Genomic DNA, 17,801 nt, shown 5'->3' on the forward strand with positions numbered 1-17,801 from the left:
TGTGAATGGGGATAGAGTACGTTATCATCGGTATATTAGAGCTGTATAAGAGATGTTGGTGTTTTGAATGGGGATAGAGTACGTTATCATAGGGATATTGCAGTTGTGTAAGTGATGTAGGTTTTTTTGTGAATGGGTATAGAGTACGTTATCATCGGGATTTTGTAGTTGTATAAGAGATGTTGTAGGTTTTCTGAATGGGTATAGAGTACGTTATCATTGGTATATTAGAAATGTTAGGATTGTATGATGATGTTGTTGTTATTATTGACACAACGACGTTGTATGACACAGCAAACAAGATAGATATGCTGGGTTTCGTTTCACAAAATCACAAGTCGAACACTTCCCAAGTGTCTAGGACTGTGTGATGTAATAATTGTTATTATTATTATTATTATTATTATTATTATTATTATTATTATTATTAAGAGGCTGGGTGGCCATCTGTTGGGAGTGCTTGGATTGTGTCCTGCATGGCAGATGGTGGGAGGTGTTAGCTGGCCGTGATTGTTTAGTGTCTGGCATTCCTGTGTTTGAAGAGTGTTGTTTTTTATTTGGTGTTGTGATTTTAAGCTTATTATAATATTAGGAGTCAGATTGTGTTGATTGTCATGGTTGATAGCATATATTTAAAATATTGAGTGTTAAAATGGGTTGGATATTGTAGAAGGGAGAGTATATGGAGAGAAATAACTCGGATGATGGGCGGGCGCTAGGACCCAGGGGACAGCTTTTTCCCATTGCCTGCCTTCCCTGTTGCCGGCGGCCATTATACTTTCTGTTTCCCTCCCGGGCATGGCTACCGATGGTGCGTTGTGGGTTCTCTCCATGTGGAGCTGCGTGAAGTGAGTTTGTGTTGTTTCAACCTTAAGGCGTGGATGATGGGTTGTGTTCTCAAATTTCGAGGTTGGGGGCCCTTTACTTTTGTTGTTTTGCTCGGTGCTCGAATTCCATCACTCTTTTATATATATAGATTGTATGTATATATACTTGTAAACCGCCCTGAGTCCCCTTCGGGGTGAGAAGGGCGGTATATAAATGTCGCAAATAAATAAATAAATAACATTAATTAAAAATACAAATAATGTCAAATAAAAATTCCACAAAAAAATTTAACCAATACCACCACCACTTTGCCACAGCAACGCATGGCCAGGCACAGCTAGTTATATTATATCTTTATATTCTATTATTATTATATTTTTCATTCTATTATTATTCTATTATTGTAGTATATTATCATATTATTACTACTATATTATATTATTATTCATTATTCATGACAATATTGAAACTAGAATAGAGAGAAATCAGTGTGGAAACTTTGTGAAGCTTAAACTGCAAGAGGTACCATAGATTGTTGTACATGGAAGTAACGGTAGTAAATAGTTTTCGATTTATTAAATACAATTATATATTACACTTATACATTTTTGTTATTTAAACTATACATATTGCGAAATTATGGTGTTTTTTTTCTCAAAGTGACACACCACCCAAGTCATGCTAGGTTTTTTGGCAAATTTTGACACACCAAGTGCAAAAGCTTGCCCATCATTGGACTAGATGCCCATGTGGTCTCTTCCAACTCTATTACTCTATGATTCTACAAATGGAGAGCACGATAGACACAGTTACAACTGCTACAAGAAATTTCCCTTTCATGCTGGAAGTCACTCACTCACTCGACTCGCTGATCAAGTTCGGGTTCCCCAGCGTCAAGGTGGCCGTGTAGTCGTCTCCACGGTATTCCGTATCAAACTGCCAAGTCACAAATTTGGACTGCTGAGTCTAAAAACATTCACAAATGGGGGGACAGGCATTCAGCGTGGATGTACTTACAAGAGATTTACAACATAATGCTCGCAGATATATTTATTTATTTGCAATACAATATATTATTATTATATTGTACTACATTATAATATTATCAATATTATATTTATATACAATACATTATATTATTAGTATAGCACAATATTAGCATTATATATTACTACTGTATATATTCGAGTATAAGCCTAGAATTTCAGCCCTTTTTTAGGACTGAAAAAACCCTCCTCAGCTTATACTCAGGTGAGGGTCCTGGTGGGCTTATATTCAGATAGGCTTATACTCAAGTATATATGGTATATTTATTATTTTTCTCTATTGGTATTGTTACATTTATTATTTTACTCTATTATTATTATTATTACATTCATTATTATACTCTATTATTGTTGTTACTTTTACATTTACTCTATTATTAATATTAATACATTTATTATTTTACTCTATTTATTATTACATTTATTATTTCACTATGATTATTAAAAGGATACATAAGCACATTTACATTGAAGAAGATGAAAATAACGATTTAATCAGAGTTGAAGTCATATCTTAAATTACAGTTTGATGTAAAGATTCAAAAACATTTTAACTTCTGATGCCTCAGTTAATGTAATTTTATTGGTATCTCTTTGCACATGCTCGGAGGGAGAAAAGCACTTTGTACATGCTCAGCAGGGAAAGGGTCAATTGGTAGATGATGATAATGATTATTGTGAGACCTGCACTTTGCACACGATCATTATTATTATAATTATAATTATTAGACTTGATCCCTGATCACTACACTTTGCACATGCTCAGGTGAGAAAGCATCAATCGGTAGATGATGATGCCTCAATTAATGTAATTTTATTGGTATCTATTTTTATTTCTGAAATTTGCAACTCTCTGCTTATGCTGGAGTCAATGTTTTCCCAGTTTTTTTGTGGTAAAATTAGGTGCCTCGGCTTATATTCGGGTCGGCTTATACTCAAGTATATACAGTATATTATATACAATACATTATATTATTAGCATAGCACAATATTAGCATAATATATTGCTATATTGTGCTATACTACTATACTGCAATATTATTAATAATATTACATGTAATACATAATATACATTATTACATTATATTATTATTACCATATATACTCCAGTATAAGCCGACCCAAATATAAGCCGAGGCACCTAATTTTACCACAAAAACTAGGAAAACTTATTGACTCGAGTATAAGACAAGAGTGGGAAATACAGCAGCTACAGGTCAATTTCAAAAATAAAATAGATATTAATAAAATTGCATTATTTGAGGTATCAGTAGGTTAAATGTTTTTGAATATTTATATAAAACTGTAATTAAAGTTAATAATAAAACTTTAATAAGATAAGACTGTCCAACTCTGCATACCTATATACTCAAGTATAAGCTGACCTGAATAGAAGCCGGCCAGGACCCTCACTTGAGTATAAGCTGAGGGGAGTTTTTTCAGCCCTAAAAAGGGCTGAAAAACTAGGTGTTATGGTTGAGCCTCATGGCTCTACTACTGGGAGACGTGGGCGTAAGACTCCTCGAGAGTCAGATACTCTCGAGGAGCGAGAAAGGAAGCGGCTGCGAGATATCTTTGCAGAACCATCTGACGAGGATTCTTTTGAGGGGTTTACTGAGAGAATGGAGGAAGAGATGGTTAGCTCGGAAGAGGATGACATGGAATGGACTCGTGTAAGGGAGGATTTGGGTGCCACTGGCAATGATAGTATGGAAGGCGATTGGGGACCTTCAGGATTAGACCCGTGGACAAGCTGGAGGGATGGGACGGGATCCACAGCTGGGGATGCTGCGGGGCGTAGTCAAAGGTGTTCCAGTTCTGATGAGGAAAGTGATGAGGAAACGCCCGGGCTAAGGAGAACAGCTGATAGCGATGAGGACTTGTAACTGGCATAAAATGGGGTTTGGGAGCAATAGCAAATTGCGTTGGGCAAGGTAATCTGGACGAACGCTTGGGATCTGTGTGGGAAGTTTTCCTGAAGACGGGTGTGATTCGTTTGCTGACTACGTAAGTTATCCTGGACATTGGGCTCAGACGGCGGGAGGAATTGTGTGGGGTTTTGTTGTGCAACCTCTGCTTAATCTTAATAGCTTTGACCTTCCGTCGTCTTCTTGACGGACGCCATCTGCTTACTCTGGACTTACGGACTGACTGACTACGGCCTCGGATTCTCCTACCTGTGTCTATCGTTGGAACTGGTGAACTACAAACGTCTGCATCTGCCTTACGACCTTCGGAACGGATTGGGACTTCGCTGACTGCTTCTGCCCTCGTCTGCTGTGTTTGTATCGGGAAATTGCCTGCTGTGTGGAGGAGTAACCTCTAAGTTACTCAAACATAGCTCTTGGCAGCAGAGAAGCATCTGCTGCCAATTAGTTGCATTCCTTTGAACTTTTTGTTCACCAGCTTCTGTTTGTTTATTCCCAGGCTGAAGCAAGCTGTTTTGATTTAACCCGGATTAAACTCCGGTTTAATCCGGTTTATCTTTTGAACGTTTTTCTTGTCTCTTTTTACTTTTAAGGCCAGTGTTTGCCTAGCCCTTGTCTTTTACGGGCATTTTTGGTTCTGTAACTCCAATAAACTTTGTTATCTTTTATCTTGTGGCGTTCTGTCTTTGTCACTAGGCTTATACTCGGGTATATACTGTATATTGTACTACATTATAATATTATCAATATTATATTTATATACAATATATTATATTATTAGCATAGCACAGTATTAGCACTGCATACTACTACATTGTACTAGACCACTATGCTGGAATATTATTAGTAATATTACATACAATATGTATTATATAATTATTCTTATATTGTATTATTATTAGTATTACATTGCATTGCATTACAATAATTTTATCAATAATATATGCATATACAATATATTATATACAATAGATATATAATATAATATTATTAGCATATATATCTAGGCCTGGAATGTACCACTTCATGACAGGGGAAGCGCTACAACTGATCAGACTGTCCTGCAACAACTGCAAGAGAGACATTACCTGGAACACAGCCTTGGTTCGGATCTGCTCAGCCAGAAGGTACAGCACTTGGGCATTGAGGCTGCCAGTGTTGTTAATATCCCCAATAAGCGTTGGGAATGTCTGCATTGGAAAGAGGGAGAAAAATAATAATAATAACTTTATTTTTATACGCAGGGGCTTGGGGCAGCTAACATGGGGCCAACCCCAGATAACCACAATAAAACAGGATAAAATACATACAGAACAAAACAAGCATCATCAATGAGAAAATTTAAGAGAGCAAAACAGCGATTTAAAATAATAAGAGAACTGGGCAAAAGTTATTATATATTACTGTATATTATATTGTACCAGCTGTGCCCGGCCACGCGTTGCTGTGACTTAGTCTGGTGGTGTTGGTCAGTCTACATTAGATTGTATTGATGCTGTGACCTCCACCCTTCTTTATACTCACATTAGTAGTAGTATTTGAAGTCTGTTACCTTCTTCAATTTTTGTATTGATTGATAATTGCTTGAGATCCCTGTTGTCTTTGGTTTGTGGTTAATCGTGATGTCTGATTCTGTTGAGTGCGGTTTATATTTTTATTGTGGTACAATAGTCTTTTTTTTTGCCTGTGTTGGTGTTTATTATTATTGTTGTTGTAGTGGTCATGAAGGTTGGATAAGTTAGATGCTACTGTATTGTTTTTTGGAGGCCCAGTGTAGCACTGACTAGCCTCTTAGCCTCAGTGCTTGGCTGCTTGTTGCCTGTGATGGTGTTGATTCTTATTGTTGTTGTTATTGTTATTATTGTAATTGTTTTTTTTGGAGGCCAAGTGTGAATGTAGGGATTGGGGAGGTGGATGAGCACTGAATGGCCTTGTAGCCTCAGTGCATGGCTGATTCTTGCCTGTGTAGGTTTATTATTAGTGGGTGAGTGGATGGATAGATGAGTGGATGGATAAATAGAGTGGGTGCTCTCCTTGTTTTCTTTACTCCTATGCTGTTCCTATGTTGTGGGTCCGGATTGTGGTTTTGTGGTGTGGTTGTGTTGTTACAACTGGGAGGCAAGGCTTTTGCATTGTGTTGTCAAGTTTTGTATTTCTGGGGCGTTTAGTTGTGTGCCAAATTTCGTATTTCTGGGGCGTTTAGTTGTGTTGTTATAGTCACGATGCGTTGTTGTGAGTTTTGTGGGTCCGGATTGTGGTTTTGTGGTGTGGTTGTGTTGTTGTAACCGGGAGGCAAGGCTTTTGCATTGTGTTGCCAAGTTTCGTATTTCTGGGACGTTTAGTTTTGTTGTTATAGTCACTGTCCAAACAACTTGCCCTATAAGCCTTATATATCACCTGTCACATCAGCACTTTTAATCTTGTACCCATTACTCTGGCCCGGCCCAGTTCTATTGTGTTTTAGCGTATTGTTATTGCTTGTGGTTTATACTGTTTTAATTCCTTTAATTTGCCTTTGTTTGTATTGTTATATTGTGTGTTGAGGCCTTGGCCTTTGTAAGCCGCATCAAGTCCTTCGGGAGATGCTAGCGGGGTACAAATAAAGTTTAATAATAATAATAATAATAATAATAATAACGTTATCCTTTTATATATATAGATATTGTGTATTGTATATTATATATTTAAAAGAGCTAGAATGCAGAAGAGGGCTCTCTGAGATATTAAGGCAAAAAAAAAGCAAAATAAGCCCGGGGCATTATATACGATCTGGGCAGGCACATCGCAAGGCACATTTCCTCTAGTAAGTAAAGGTGACATACATTGTCCTCAGGAATTAATACTGCAACTCCCAATTTCCTCCTCCTACGTTCCACCCTTCACTCACCTCCGTTGGGCCTAGCTGCTGGTCCCCGACATAGGTGGCACTGAAGTGGTAACTCGACTGGCCGATTGTGCTCATATGGACGGTGTGGGTCACCTGGAGAAAGATGACAAACAACAGCATTCAGCAGCCAAGTCTTTTTTTTTTTCCTAAGAAGCTCATCCTCTTCTTCACCTCCCAACAAAGGATTCCCCCAGGCAGGCAGCAGGCAGGCTTTGAAGCTGCAAGGCCATTCAATGCTAATCAAGCTGGCCAATTGCAACATTCACACTTGCCTCAAACGTACAAGACTTCTTTCTCCCACCTTAGACATGCCACAGATATTTAAACCCCACAAACCTCACCAACCTCTGTGGATGCCTGCCATAGATGTGGGTGAAATGTCAGGAGAGAATGCTTCTGGAACATGTCTATACAGCCAGGAAAACTCACAGCAACCCAGTGACCCCAAGATGCTAGCATAGTGAACAGCAACAAGGATACATACCTGAAAATGGCTACTGAAGGATTTGTTTACGATGAGTTTGACTCCTTCCATCTGCTGCGGGAAGACTTCTGGCAGGAGAAGAGGAGAATGAAGCCGTGCTTATGTTTACTCTCATTTACTTCAAACTTTCTAAGCAGCAACTGGTTTCCCTATTTCTTTTTCTGCTTCTCTAGAGATTAAGCAACATAGCATATTGCATGTGAATGGGATCTAGGGGCCCTACTAGACAGGCCCTGTATCCCAGGATCTGATCCCAAGTTTTCTATTTTAAACTGGATTATATGAGTCTGCATTGCCAGATAAACAGACAACCTGGGATCAGATCCTGGGATATAGGGCCTGTCTTGGTTCCCTTCCACACAGCTGTAGAAAATCCACCATTATCTGCTTTGAAGTGGAATATTTGGCAGTGTGGATTCAGATAACCCAGTTCATAGCGGATACTATGGATTATTCGCCTTGATAGTCTATGGCTGTGTGGAAGAGTCCTGGGTTATATAATTACACTGAAATACCGCCGATCTCTGGGCCTGAATATATTGCACAAGATTGATCTAGCCTAAAATGATACAGAATAATATATAATAATTATAACATATTGTATATACATATAATATTCATAATATTATATTGTAATACAATATAATACTAATAATACAATATAATAATATTAATTATATATTAAATTTACATGTAATATTACTAATAATATTACAATATATTGATACAGTACAATATAGTAATTTATTACCAGTATTGTACTATGCTAATAATATAATATTGTATGTAAATTTAATTTGTAAGCCTCTCTTGAGTCCCCTTCGGGGTGAGAAGGGCAGCATATAAATGTAGCAAATAAATAAATAATAAATAAATACACTTTAATATATTGGGTTTATGGTTCCCGTCCCCTTGATCAGGTTGTGTAAATGTTATTTATTGCTACATAATTGTATTGTTTTACCTTGCTTAATAATGTGTTATTATGTTGCTATGTAATGTATGTGTTGTTTTTATGATTGGAAACCGCCCGGAGTCCCATCCAGGAGATAAGGCGGTATATAAATAATGTTTTTATTATTGTTATTATTATTGTTATTATTATTATTATTATTATTATTATTGTTATTATTATTATTATTATTATTATTATATTGTATGTATGACATAGCAAGCATGATAAATATGCTGGATTTCGTATCACAAAATCACAAGTCGAACACTTCCCAAGTGTCTAGGACTGTGTGATGTATTTTCGGATGATGCACGCAGATGCCAGTAGGGTGGCCTTTTGCAGTTGGCAGATCATAATTTTGTCAATGTCTATTGTTTCCAAAGTATTATTATTATTATTATTATTATTATTATTACAGTAGAGTCTCACTTATCCAACATAAACTGGCCAGTAGAACGTTGGATAAGTGAATATGTTGGATAATAAGGAGGGATTAAGGAAAAGCCTATTAAACATCAAATTAGGTTATGGTTTTACAAATTAAGCACCAAAACATCATGTTATACAACAAATTTGACAGAAAAAGTAGTTCAATACGCAGTAATGCTATGTAGTAAATACTGTATTTACGAATTTAGCACCAAAATATCACAATATATTGAAAACATTGACTGCAAAAATGGCTTGGATTATCCAGAGGCTTGGATAAGCAAGACTCTATTGTATTATTATTATTATTATATTGTATGTATGACATAGCAAATATGATAAATATGCTGGATTTCGTATCACAAAATCACAAGTCAAACACTTCCCAAGTGTCTAGGACTGTGTGATGTATTCTCGGATGATGCACGCAGATCCCAATAGGGTGGCCTTTTGCAGTTGGCAGATTGTAATTTTGTCAATGTCTATTGTTTCCAAATTATTATTATTATTATTATATTATTATTATATGGCCATGTGGACTCCGATATAATTTTTTTGTGTGTGTCAGGAGTTGCTTCTGGAGTGAGAGAATTGGCCGTCTGCAAGGACGTTGCCCAGGGGACGCCCGGATGTTTTGATGTTTTACCATCCTTGTGGGAGGCTTCTCTCATGTCCCCGCATGGAGCTGGAGCTGATAGAGGGAGCTCATCCACACTCTCCCCAGGTGGGATTCGAACCTGGCAGCTTTCAGGTCAGCAACCCAACCTTCAAGTCACGAGGCTTTTATCCCCTAGGCCACCAGAGGCTCCAGATATGATAACAGAATCATAGATAACCCCGTTCAAATCATAGATAACCCAGTTCCAAGCAGATATGGTGGACTATAGTATCCACCTTGATATTCTGAGTTATATGTCTATGTGGAAAGGTCCTAAGAGTCTTGGTAAACCTCAAGATGGATGTTATTCTTCTACAGATGCAGCCTATTTATTTTATTTATTTATTTCCGTCATTTCTACCCCGCCCTTCTCACCCGAGGGGACTCAGGGCGGCTTACAAACTGGCAATTCATGCCGATACACAATAATACAATACAATAAAACAGTTTAAACAGTTATAATATACAGTATACAAAGTCTGCTGAATTTGCAGACCGAAAGGTCGCAGGTTCAAATCCCGGGAGCGGAGTGTTAGCTCCAGCTTCTGCCAACCTAGCAGTTCGAAAACATGCCAATGTGAGTAGATCAATAGGTACTTAGCAGGGGGTTGGACTGGATGGCCCATGTGGTCTCTTCCAACTCTACTATTCTATGATTCTATGATTCTACCACTCCGGCGGGAAGGTAACGGCGGTCCATGCAGTCATGCCTATGGCCACATGACCTTGGAGGTGTCTATGGACAACGCCGGCTCTTTGGCTTAGAAATGGAGATGAGCACCAACCCCCAGAGTCGGTCACGACTGGACTTAATGTCAGGGGAAACCTTTACCTTTTTATACAAAGTTTAAAACAGTGCAAAGTGCTTATGCCATTCGTCCACCAGACCTTGTACAAAAACCTTATTTGAAGCCAGTAAAAACTCTTGGGCGCATAGCCAGGTCTTCAGCTTCTTTCTGAACCCCAAAAGGGATGGAGCCTGCCGGATGTCACTGGGGAGGGAGTTCCACAGCCGAGTTCCACTGAGAAGGCCCTGCCACAGAAGGCATCGCATTGGCCTTCTGTGCTGCAGCATCACACTGTAGGCTCATATAATTAAGCTCCCTTTCACAATGACATTGTTTCCAAGTCCTTCTCTATCTCTGCTTTGCATTTTTAAGGCCTAGGGGAGGTATGAGCCAACTTGGGCGTCTAAGTGCTTTGGACTCCAACTCCCAGCATTCCTCACAGCCTCAGGCCCTTTCCTTAAGCGGCTGAGGGGGGAAAGGAAAGGGCCTGAGGCCGTGAGGAATGCTGGAAGTTGGAGTCCAAAGCACCTGGAAGGCCCAAGCTGGTCCATTTGGGCCCATCTTTCATTGTGTCAGCCGCATCACCGACCTTTGCACTTCCGGTGGAGCTCGTCGAAGCTTCCCGGGTTGCTCCGGGCCTCCTCCTTCCTCGGGGCGCCCCTCAGGGAGCCCGGCCGAAGGGGCAGCGCGTTCCCCATGGCCTTCCAGCTCAACCGGTTCGGCCCATGGGAAGGCCTGGCTAGGCCAAGGCTAGGAAGAGCCTGTCTCCACAAGGGCCGCCATGCCGAAGCGCTTTCTTCCGGAAGCGATCCCCTCACCCGACAACTCCCGAACGCTTCCTCCGGCGGCCATCTTTGTCACGGGCAAGCCCAAGCCCTGTGTTCTGATTGGACGGCCGTGACGTCCCACCCTTTCTCCGCTGCGTTGCCATTGGTTGAATGCTTCAACATAGAATGCTAGGGTTGGAAAAAAGCTTCAGGGACAGTCAGTCCATTCTGCCAGGCAGGAAGACACCATCAAAGCCCTCCCGACAGAGGGCCATCCAGCCTCTGCTTATAAACCTCCAGAGAAGGATTATTATTATACATATTGTTATTATTATATTAATTTATATATATAAAAGAGTGATGGCATCACGGCAATTCACAAAACAACAAAAGTACAGGCCCCCCAACCTCAAAATTTGACAACACAACCCATCATCCACGCCTCAAGGTTGATACAACAAAAAGAAAAGAAAAATAAAGTCCTAATTAGAGGGAGAGGAATAATTTTTTTATCCAATTGCTGCCAGTTTAGAGGGCTAATCTCTGCCCACTTGGTTGCCTAGCAACCAAGGGACAGCCAGGCTTCAGTTAGGGGACAGGCAGATTTAGGCCTCACTTAGGCTTCTTCCACAGATTATCTAATTTGCACTGGATTATATGGCAGTGTAGACTCAAGGCCCTTCCACACAGCTATAGAACCCATTTATAATCTTATATTATCTGCTTTGCACTGGATTATCTTGACTCCACACTACCATATAACCCACTTCAGTGTGCATTTTATACAGCTGTGAAGAAGGGGCCTCATATAATCGAGTTCTGAGCAGATAATATAAGATTAGAAATATACAGCAGAGTCTCACTTATCCAACGTAAACAGGCTGGCAGGATAAGTGAATATGTTGGATAATAAGAAGGGATTCAGGAAAAGCCAATTAAACATCAAATTAGGTAATCGTTATACAAATTAAGCACCAAAACATCATATTATACAACAAATTTGACAGAAAAAGTAGTTCCATGCGCAGTAATGCTATGTAGTATTTACAGTAGAGTCTCGCTTATCCAACGTTCTGGATTATCCAACGCATTTTTGTAGTCAATGCTTTCAATATATCATGATATTTTGGTGCTAAATTCATAAATACAGTAATTACTATATAGCATTACTGTGTACTGAACTACTTTTTCTGACAAATTTGTTGTCTAACATGATGTTTTGGTGCTTTATTTGTAAAATCATAACTTAATTTGATGTTTAATAGGGTTATCCTTAATTCCTCATTATCCAACATATTCGCTTATCCAACGTTCTGCCGGCCCGTTTATGTTGGATAAGTGAGACTCTACTGTACTGTATTTACAAATTTACCACTAAAATATCACAATGAATTTAAAACACTGACTACAAAAGCATTGATTATGAAAAGGCAGACTGCGTTGGATAATCCAGAACATTGTATAAGCGAATGTTGGATAAGTGAGATTCTTCTTTAATATGAAATAATTACTGGGATAGAATAATGCAGAACAATATAATCTCTAAAACCAGGACAGTAAATAAACAGGGGAATTCCAGACAGGAAACAATCAGGGCCAGCTAACACCTCCCAACAAAGTATTCCCATCATCAAAGTCTGGAAAATCCTCTGTTTTCTCAGGGCCACAGACAGTAGAAGCACATAAAATATCGCAAACAACACCACTCTGAAAACAAGGGAATTCCAGACAGGAAACAATCAGGGCCAGCTAACACCTCCCAACAAAAAATTCACTCAGGGAGGAAACAGCCAGGCTTTAAAGCTGCAAGGCCATTACATCCTAATCATTTTTCCTAATTGCAGCATTCATACTTGCCTCCAACAAACAAAAAAAAAACCAATCAGAAATATTGTATATTCACAACCTTTAGGAAATAATATCCCCTGATGGCGCAGCGTGTTAAAGCGCTGAGCTGCTGAACTTCTGGACCGAAAGGCCACAGGTTTGAATTGGGGGAGCGGAGAGAGCCCCCACTGTTAGCCCCAGCTTCTGCCAACCCAGAAGTTCAAAAACATGCAAATGTGAGTGCATCAATAGGTACTGCTCCGGCGGGAAGGTAACGCCGGTCCATGTAGTCATCCCACATGACCTTGGAGGAGTCTACGGACAACGCCGGCTCTTCGGCTTAGAAATGGAGATGAGCACCAACCCCCAGAGTCAGACACGACTGGACTTAATGTCTGGGGAAAACCTTTACCCTTGACCTTAACTACCACCAATTCCCCAATACTTTATTTCCCAGACCACCAGACTTCGCCACAGCAACGCGTGGCCGGGCACAGCTAGTATTATTATATTAAAGATGGTAGAGACAATCTAGTGCAACCCCTTTCTGCCAGGCAGGAAGACACCATCAAAGCCCTCCCGACAGAGGGCCATCCAGCCTCTGCTTATAAACCTCCAGAGGAGGATTATTATTATTATACATATTGTTATTGTTATATTAATATTATTATATTAAAGATGGTAGAGACAATCTAGTGCAACCCCTTTCTGCCAGGCAGGAAGACACCATCAAAGCCCTCCCGACAGATGGCCATCCAGCCTCTGCTTATAAACCTCCAGAGGATGATGCTTATTATGATTATACATATTGTTATTATTATATTAAAGATAATAATAATAAGAAGAAGAAGAAGAAGAAGAAGAAGTTTATTTATATCCCGCCTCCATCTCCCCCGAAGGGGACTCGGGGCGGCTTACAACAAAATCCAAATACAAGCAATGATAAAATATAAAACATCAAAGGACAAAAACAAAAACCAATAATAAAATATACACATTAGGTGAAAAAACACACCACAGAATTAAAACATCAGATTAAAAACAAAAAGGTTGCAATAGTGGATAAGCAAGGCAGAGACTATCTAGTCCAGGCAGGAAGACACCATCAAAGCCCTCCCAACAGATGGCCATCCAGCCTCTGCTTAAGAACCTCCAGAGAAGGAGGCACCACTATCATCATTATTATCAAAAGTTGATATTATTCTTTTTATTATTTGTTTTTTGAATAAGTCAGTTTTTTAATTGTCCAAAATGCATAAGGTTGTGGGTGAACTACAGCTCCCATCATGCCAGTTCAACCCTGAGAAACTCCCATCAGGACTTGAAGTGTGTTAAGTTGGGCAACTTTGCTCTGGATGCATCATGGGTGAGGTTGAGTGTAGGGTGAACTACAACTCCCACTCTGGTAAGTCAGTCTCCTGTAACCCCTCTAGTAGGTTGAGTGAGCCATGCGGGTTCTGTGTGCCAAGTGTGGCCCATCATCGGTGGAGGTTACAATTTCCCTGGTTGTGGGAGAACTACAACTCCCAGAAAGGAACGCTAGTTCCCTAACCCATCCCGTAATCACATATTCGGTTGTGAGGCATCTCTGAGGATGCCTGGCATGGATGAGGGCGAAACGTCAGGAGAGAATGCTTCTGGAACATGGCCAGAAATACACACCAATCCTGTGATTCCGGCCATGAAAGCCTTCGACAACACATTGTCATTGGAAAGGTTTGGCAGTGCCCTGTCCGTCTTCCAAAGAGTGCTTCCAGCTCACAGATGGGGCAGAGTCGATCCACGGTGGGGTGAAGGACAGGCCTCTGATCTGCTCTTATCGCTGGACATTGACCTCCAACATGTCACATTTGCTCAGGGACCGGGCGAGAGGAAGCGGGGAAACACGAGTCAGCAGATTCCAACGCCAAAACAGGAGGTTTGTCCTAATATTTAGGTGGAATCTCTTTTCCTGCAATCTGAATCCAATGTTCCCTTGTGTCCTAGTCTCCGGAGCAGAAGAAAACAAGCAAACAGTTAAACATAACTCTCATGTCCCCTCTTAACCTTCTTTTCTCCCAAGGTAAACATCCCCAGCTCCCTAAGATGCTCCTCATATGGCTTGGTCACCCTTCTCTGGGCTTAATCTTCTTCAACTGTGCCCAGAACAGGCCACTGTGTTATTCCAGGTGAGGTCTCACCAAAGCGGAATTGAGTGGGACTGTGACTTCCCTTGGTCTAGACCAGGGGTCCCCAAACTAAGGCCCGGGGGCCAGATGCGGCCCTCCAAGGTCATTGACCTGGCCCCTGTCCTAAACTTTAGACTTAGGGTTGGCCTAAGTCTAGCTGGTCTTTGGAGGTCTCTTTGCTTACTTATAGCCTTATGAGATCATCTAGATGGTCTTTGGAGGTCTCTTTGCTTAGCTACGGCCTTATGAGACCATCTAGATGGGCTTTGAGGGTGCCTTTCCTTACCTATGGTCCTATGAGACCATCTAGATGGCTTTTGAGGGTCCCTTTCCTTACTGATGGTCTTATGAGACCATCTAGATGGCTTTTGGAGGTCACTTTCTTTACCTATGGTCTTATGAGACATCTAGATGGCTTTTGGAGGTCCCTTTCCTTACCTATGGTCCTATGAGACCATCTAGATGGCCTTTGAGGGTCCCTTTCCTTACTGATGGTCTTATGAGACCATCTGGATGGCTTTTGGAGGTCACTTTCTTTACCTATGGTCTTATGAGACCATCTAGATGGCTTTTGGAGGTCCCTTTCTTTACCTATGGTCTTATGAGACCATCTAGATGGCCTTTGAGGGTCCCTTTCTTTACTGATGGTCTTATGAGACCATCTAGATGGCTTTTGGAGGTCCCTTTCTTTACCTATGGTCTTATGAGACCATCTAGATGGCCTTTGAGGGTCCCTTTCCTTACCAATGGTCTTATGAGACCATCTAGATGGTCTTTGGAGGTCTGTTTGCTTACCTATGGTCTTATGAGATCATCTAGATCAGGGGTCCCCAAACTAAGGCCCATGGGTCAGATGTGGCCCCCCAAGGTCATTGACCTGGCCTCTGTCCTAAACTTTAGACTTAGGGTTGACCTAAGCCTGAAATGACTTGAAGGCACACAACAACAACAATCCTAATTTTGGACTATTTCATCCTAGCCCGTTCCCCCAGCAGTCTGAGGGACTGTGAATCGGCCCTCCACTTCAAAAGTTTGAGGACCCCTGATCTAGACCAATAATAGGCAACCTTTTGCGCTTGGTGTGTCAAAATTCACCAAAAAAAAAAAAAACTAGCATGACTTGGGTGGTGTGTCACTTCGAGAAAAAAAACATAATTTCGCAATATGTATAGTTTAAATAACAAAAATGTATAATTGTAATATATAACTGTATTTAATAAATCAAAAACTGTTTACTACCATTATTTCCATGTACAACAATCTATGGTACCTCTTGCAGTTTCCACACTGATTTCTCTCTATTCTAGTTTCAATGTAGTCATGAATAATGAATAATATAATAATAATATAATAGTAATAATATGATAATATACTACAATAATAATAAAATAATAATAGAATGATATAATGATAATGTAATGTGCATAATTCCCATGGAGTAAACAACAAAACCACTGGACCAAATCACACCGAATTTGGCCACAAAAGACATAGTCATCCAATAAATTTGCATGCAGCAGCGTGTCAGCAAAAATGGCTAGGTGTGTCAGTGCTGACACGAGTGTCATAGGTTGGCCATCACTGGTCTAGACACTATATTCCTATCGATGCAGCCTGGAATCGCATTGGCCTTTTTTGCTGCTGCATCACACTGCTGCCTTGTGTTCAGACAGAGATATTGTTTACGTTGCTGTGTTAAGTTATTGTATGTTGTCTTGACAACTGATTATTTTGCACTCATGTTGGAAACCGCCGTGAGTCTTCTCAAGGAGATAGAGCAGTATATAAATAAATAAATTAATTAATAATAATACATTAGAGTCTCACTTATCCAACATAAACAGGCCGGCAGAATGTTGGATAAGTGAAAATGTTGGATAATAAGGAAGGGTTAAGGAAAAGCCTTACAAATGTCAAATTACGTTATAATTTTACAAATTAAGCACCAAAACATCATGTTTTACAACAAATTGACAGAAAAAGCAGTTCAGTACACAGTCATGTTATATAGTAATGACTGTATTTACGAATTTAGCACCAAAACATTGCAATGTATTGAAAACATTGACTACAAAAACACTGGCTACTAACAAACTGACTACAAATAAAGATAGAATTGCATAAAATGAAATTACAGTAACAATACTGTCTGAAATTAAATGTGTAAAAAGTTCGGTCCTTGCTGCCTAGAGAAACAGCTGTGGATCTAGGCAGGAGGCAGATTGCGTTGGATAATCCAGAACGTTGGATAAGCGAATGTTGGATAAGTGAGACTCTACTGTATATACAGTAGAGTCTCACTTATCCAACATAAATGGATCGGCAGAACGTTGGATAAGTGAATATGTTGGATAATAAGGAGAGATTAAGAAAAAGCCTATTAAACATCAAAATAGGTTATGATTTTACAAATTAAGCACCAAAACATCATGTTATGCAACCAATTTGACAGAAAAAGTAGTTCATTACACATTAATGCTATGTAGTAATGACTGTATTTACAAATTTAGCACCAAAATATCACAATGCATTGAAAACATTGACTACAAAAATGCGTTGGATAATCCAGAATGTTGGATAAGTGAGACGCTACTGTATTATTGTATCTTTTTGCTTCCTGTTTCATCCTGAAATTATATTGGGTTGTCTGTAATGAACAAAAACAGAGAACATCAGAGAATGTCATAAACAATCAATTAAAAGGGTGGCTGTGATTTTTCTAGCCACGTTCAAGAAGCATTCTCTCCTGATGATTTGCCCACATCTATGGCAGGCATCCTCAGAGGTTGTGAAGTCTGCTGGAAACTTCTGAGGATGCCAGGCAGCCCGAAAAACTCACAGCAGCCCTATCAAAGGCAGCAGAGCCTAAAACAAGTGTTACGTATAATGACAAGTTATGCCAATGCAACAGAATGATAGAGAGACAGGGGCTTAAAGGCTTTCAGGCTTATATAATATTTTCCAACTGGCTTTTACAATTATTTTAATCCGTTTTAATGAATGCTTTTACATGCCTTGTTGCACATCGCTTTATGG

General features: G+C 39.8%; 1 protein-coding gene and 1 long non-coding RNA gene across 3 annotated transcripts in view; one reads left to right on the forward strand and one right to left on the reverse strand.

Moving 5' to 3' along the window:
• tomm40l (translocase of outer mitochondrial membrane 40 like) overlaps positions 1 to 17,801 on the reverse strand; it is a 39,234-nt gene that overhangs the window by 11,397 nt on the left and 10,036 nt on the right. Inside the window, exons 1-5 of one of the 2 annotated variants that reach the window (XM_062964923.1) lie at positions 10,593 to 10,896; positions 7,174 to 7,241; positions 6,690 to 6,782; positions 4,891 to 4,992; positions 1,689 to 1,794 (exon numbers count right to left, since the gene is read on the reverse strand). In XM_062964923.1, coding sequence (XP_062820993.1) covers positions 1,689 to 1,794; positions 4,891 to 4,992; positions 6,690 to 6,782; positions 7,174 to 7,241; positions 10,593 to 10,701 — 478 coding nt within the window. In that variant the 5' untranslated portion in view covers positions 10,702 to 10,896. Of the gene's footprint in view, positions 1 to 1,688; positions 1,795 to 4,890; positions 4,993 to 6,689; positions 6,783 to 7,173; positions 7,242 to 10,592; positions 10,897 to 17,801 lie in introns of those variants that run through there. The other variant, XM_062964924.1, reaches the window with a different exon arrangement.
• Positions 1,790 to 4,470, forward strand: LOC134294295 (uncharacterized). Its single transcript, XR_010001241.1, has 2 exons — positions 1,790 to 3,881; positions 3,965 to 4,470. It is a non-coding gene; the product is annotated as an uncharacterized LOC134294295 (long non-coding RNA).

Source organism: Anolis carolinensis, unplaced genomic scaffold (genome assembly GCF_035594765.1).
Source record: "Anolis carolinensis isolate JA03-04 unplaced genomic scaffold, rAnoCar3.1.pri scaffold_14, whole genome shotgun sequence".
NCBI classification, from domain to species: Eukaryota; Metazoa; Chordata; class Lepidosauria; order Squamata; family Dactyloidae; genus Anolis; species Anolis carolinensis.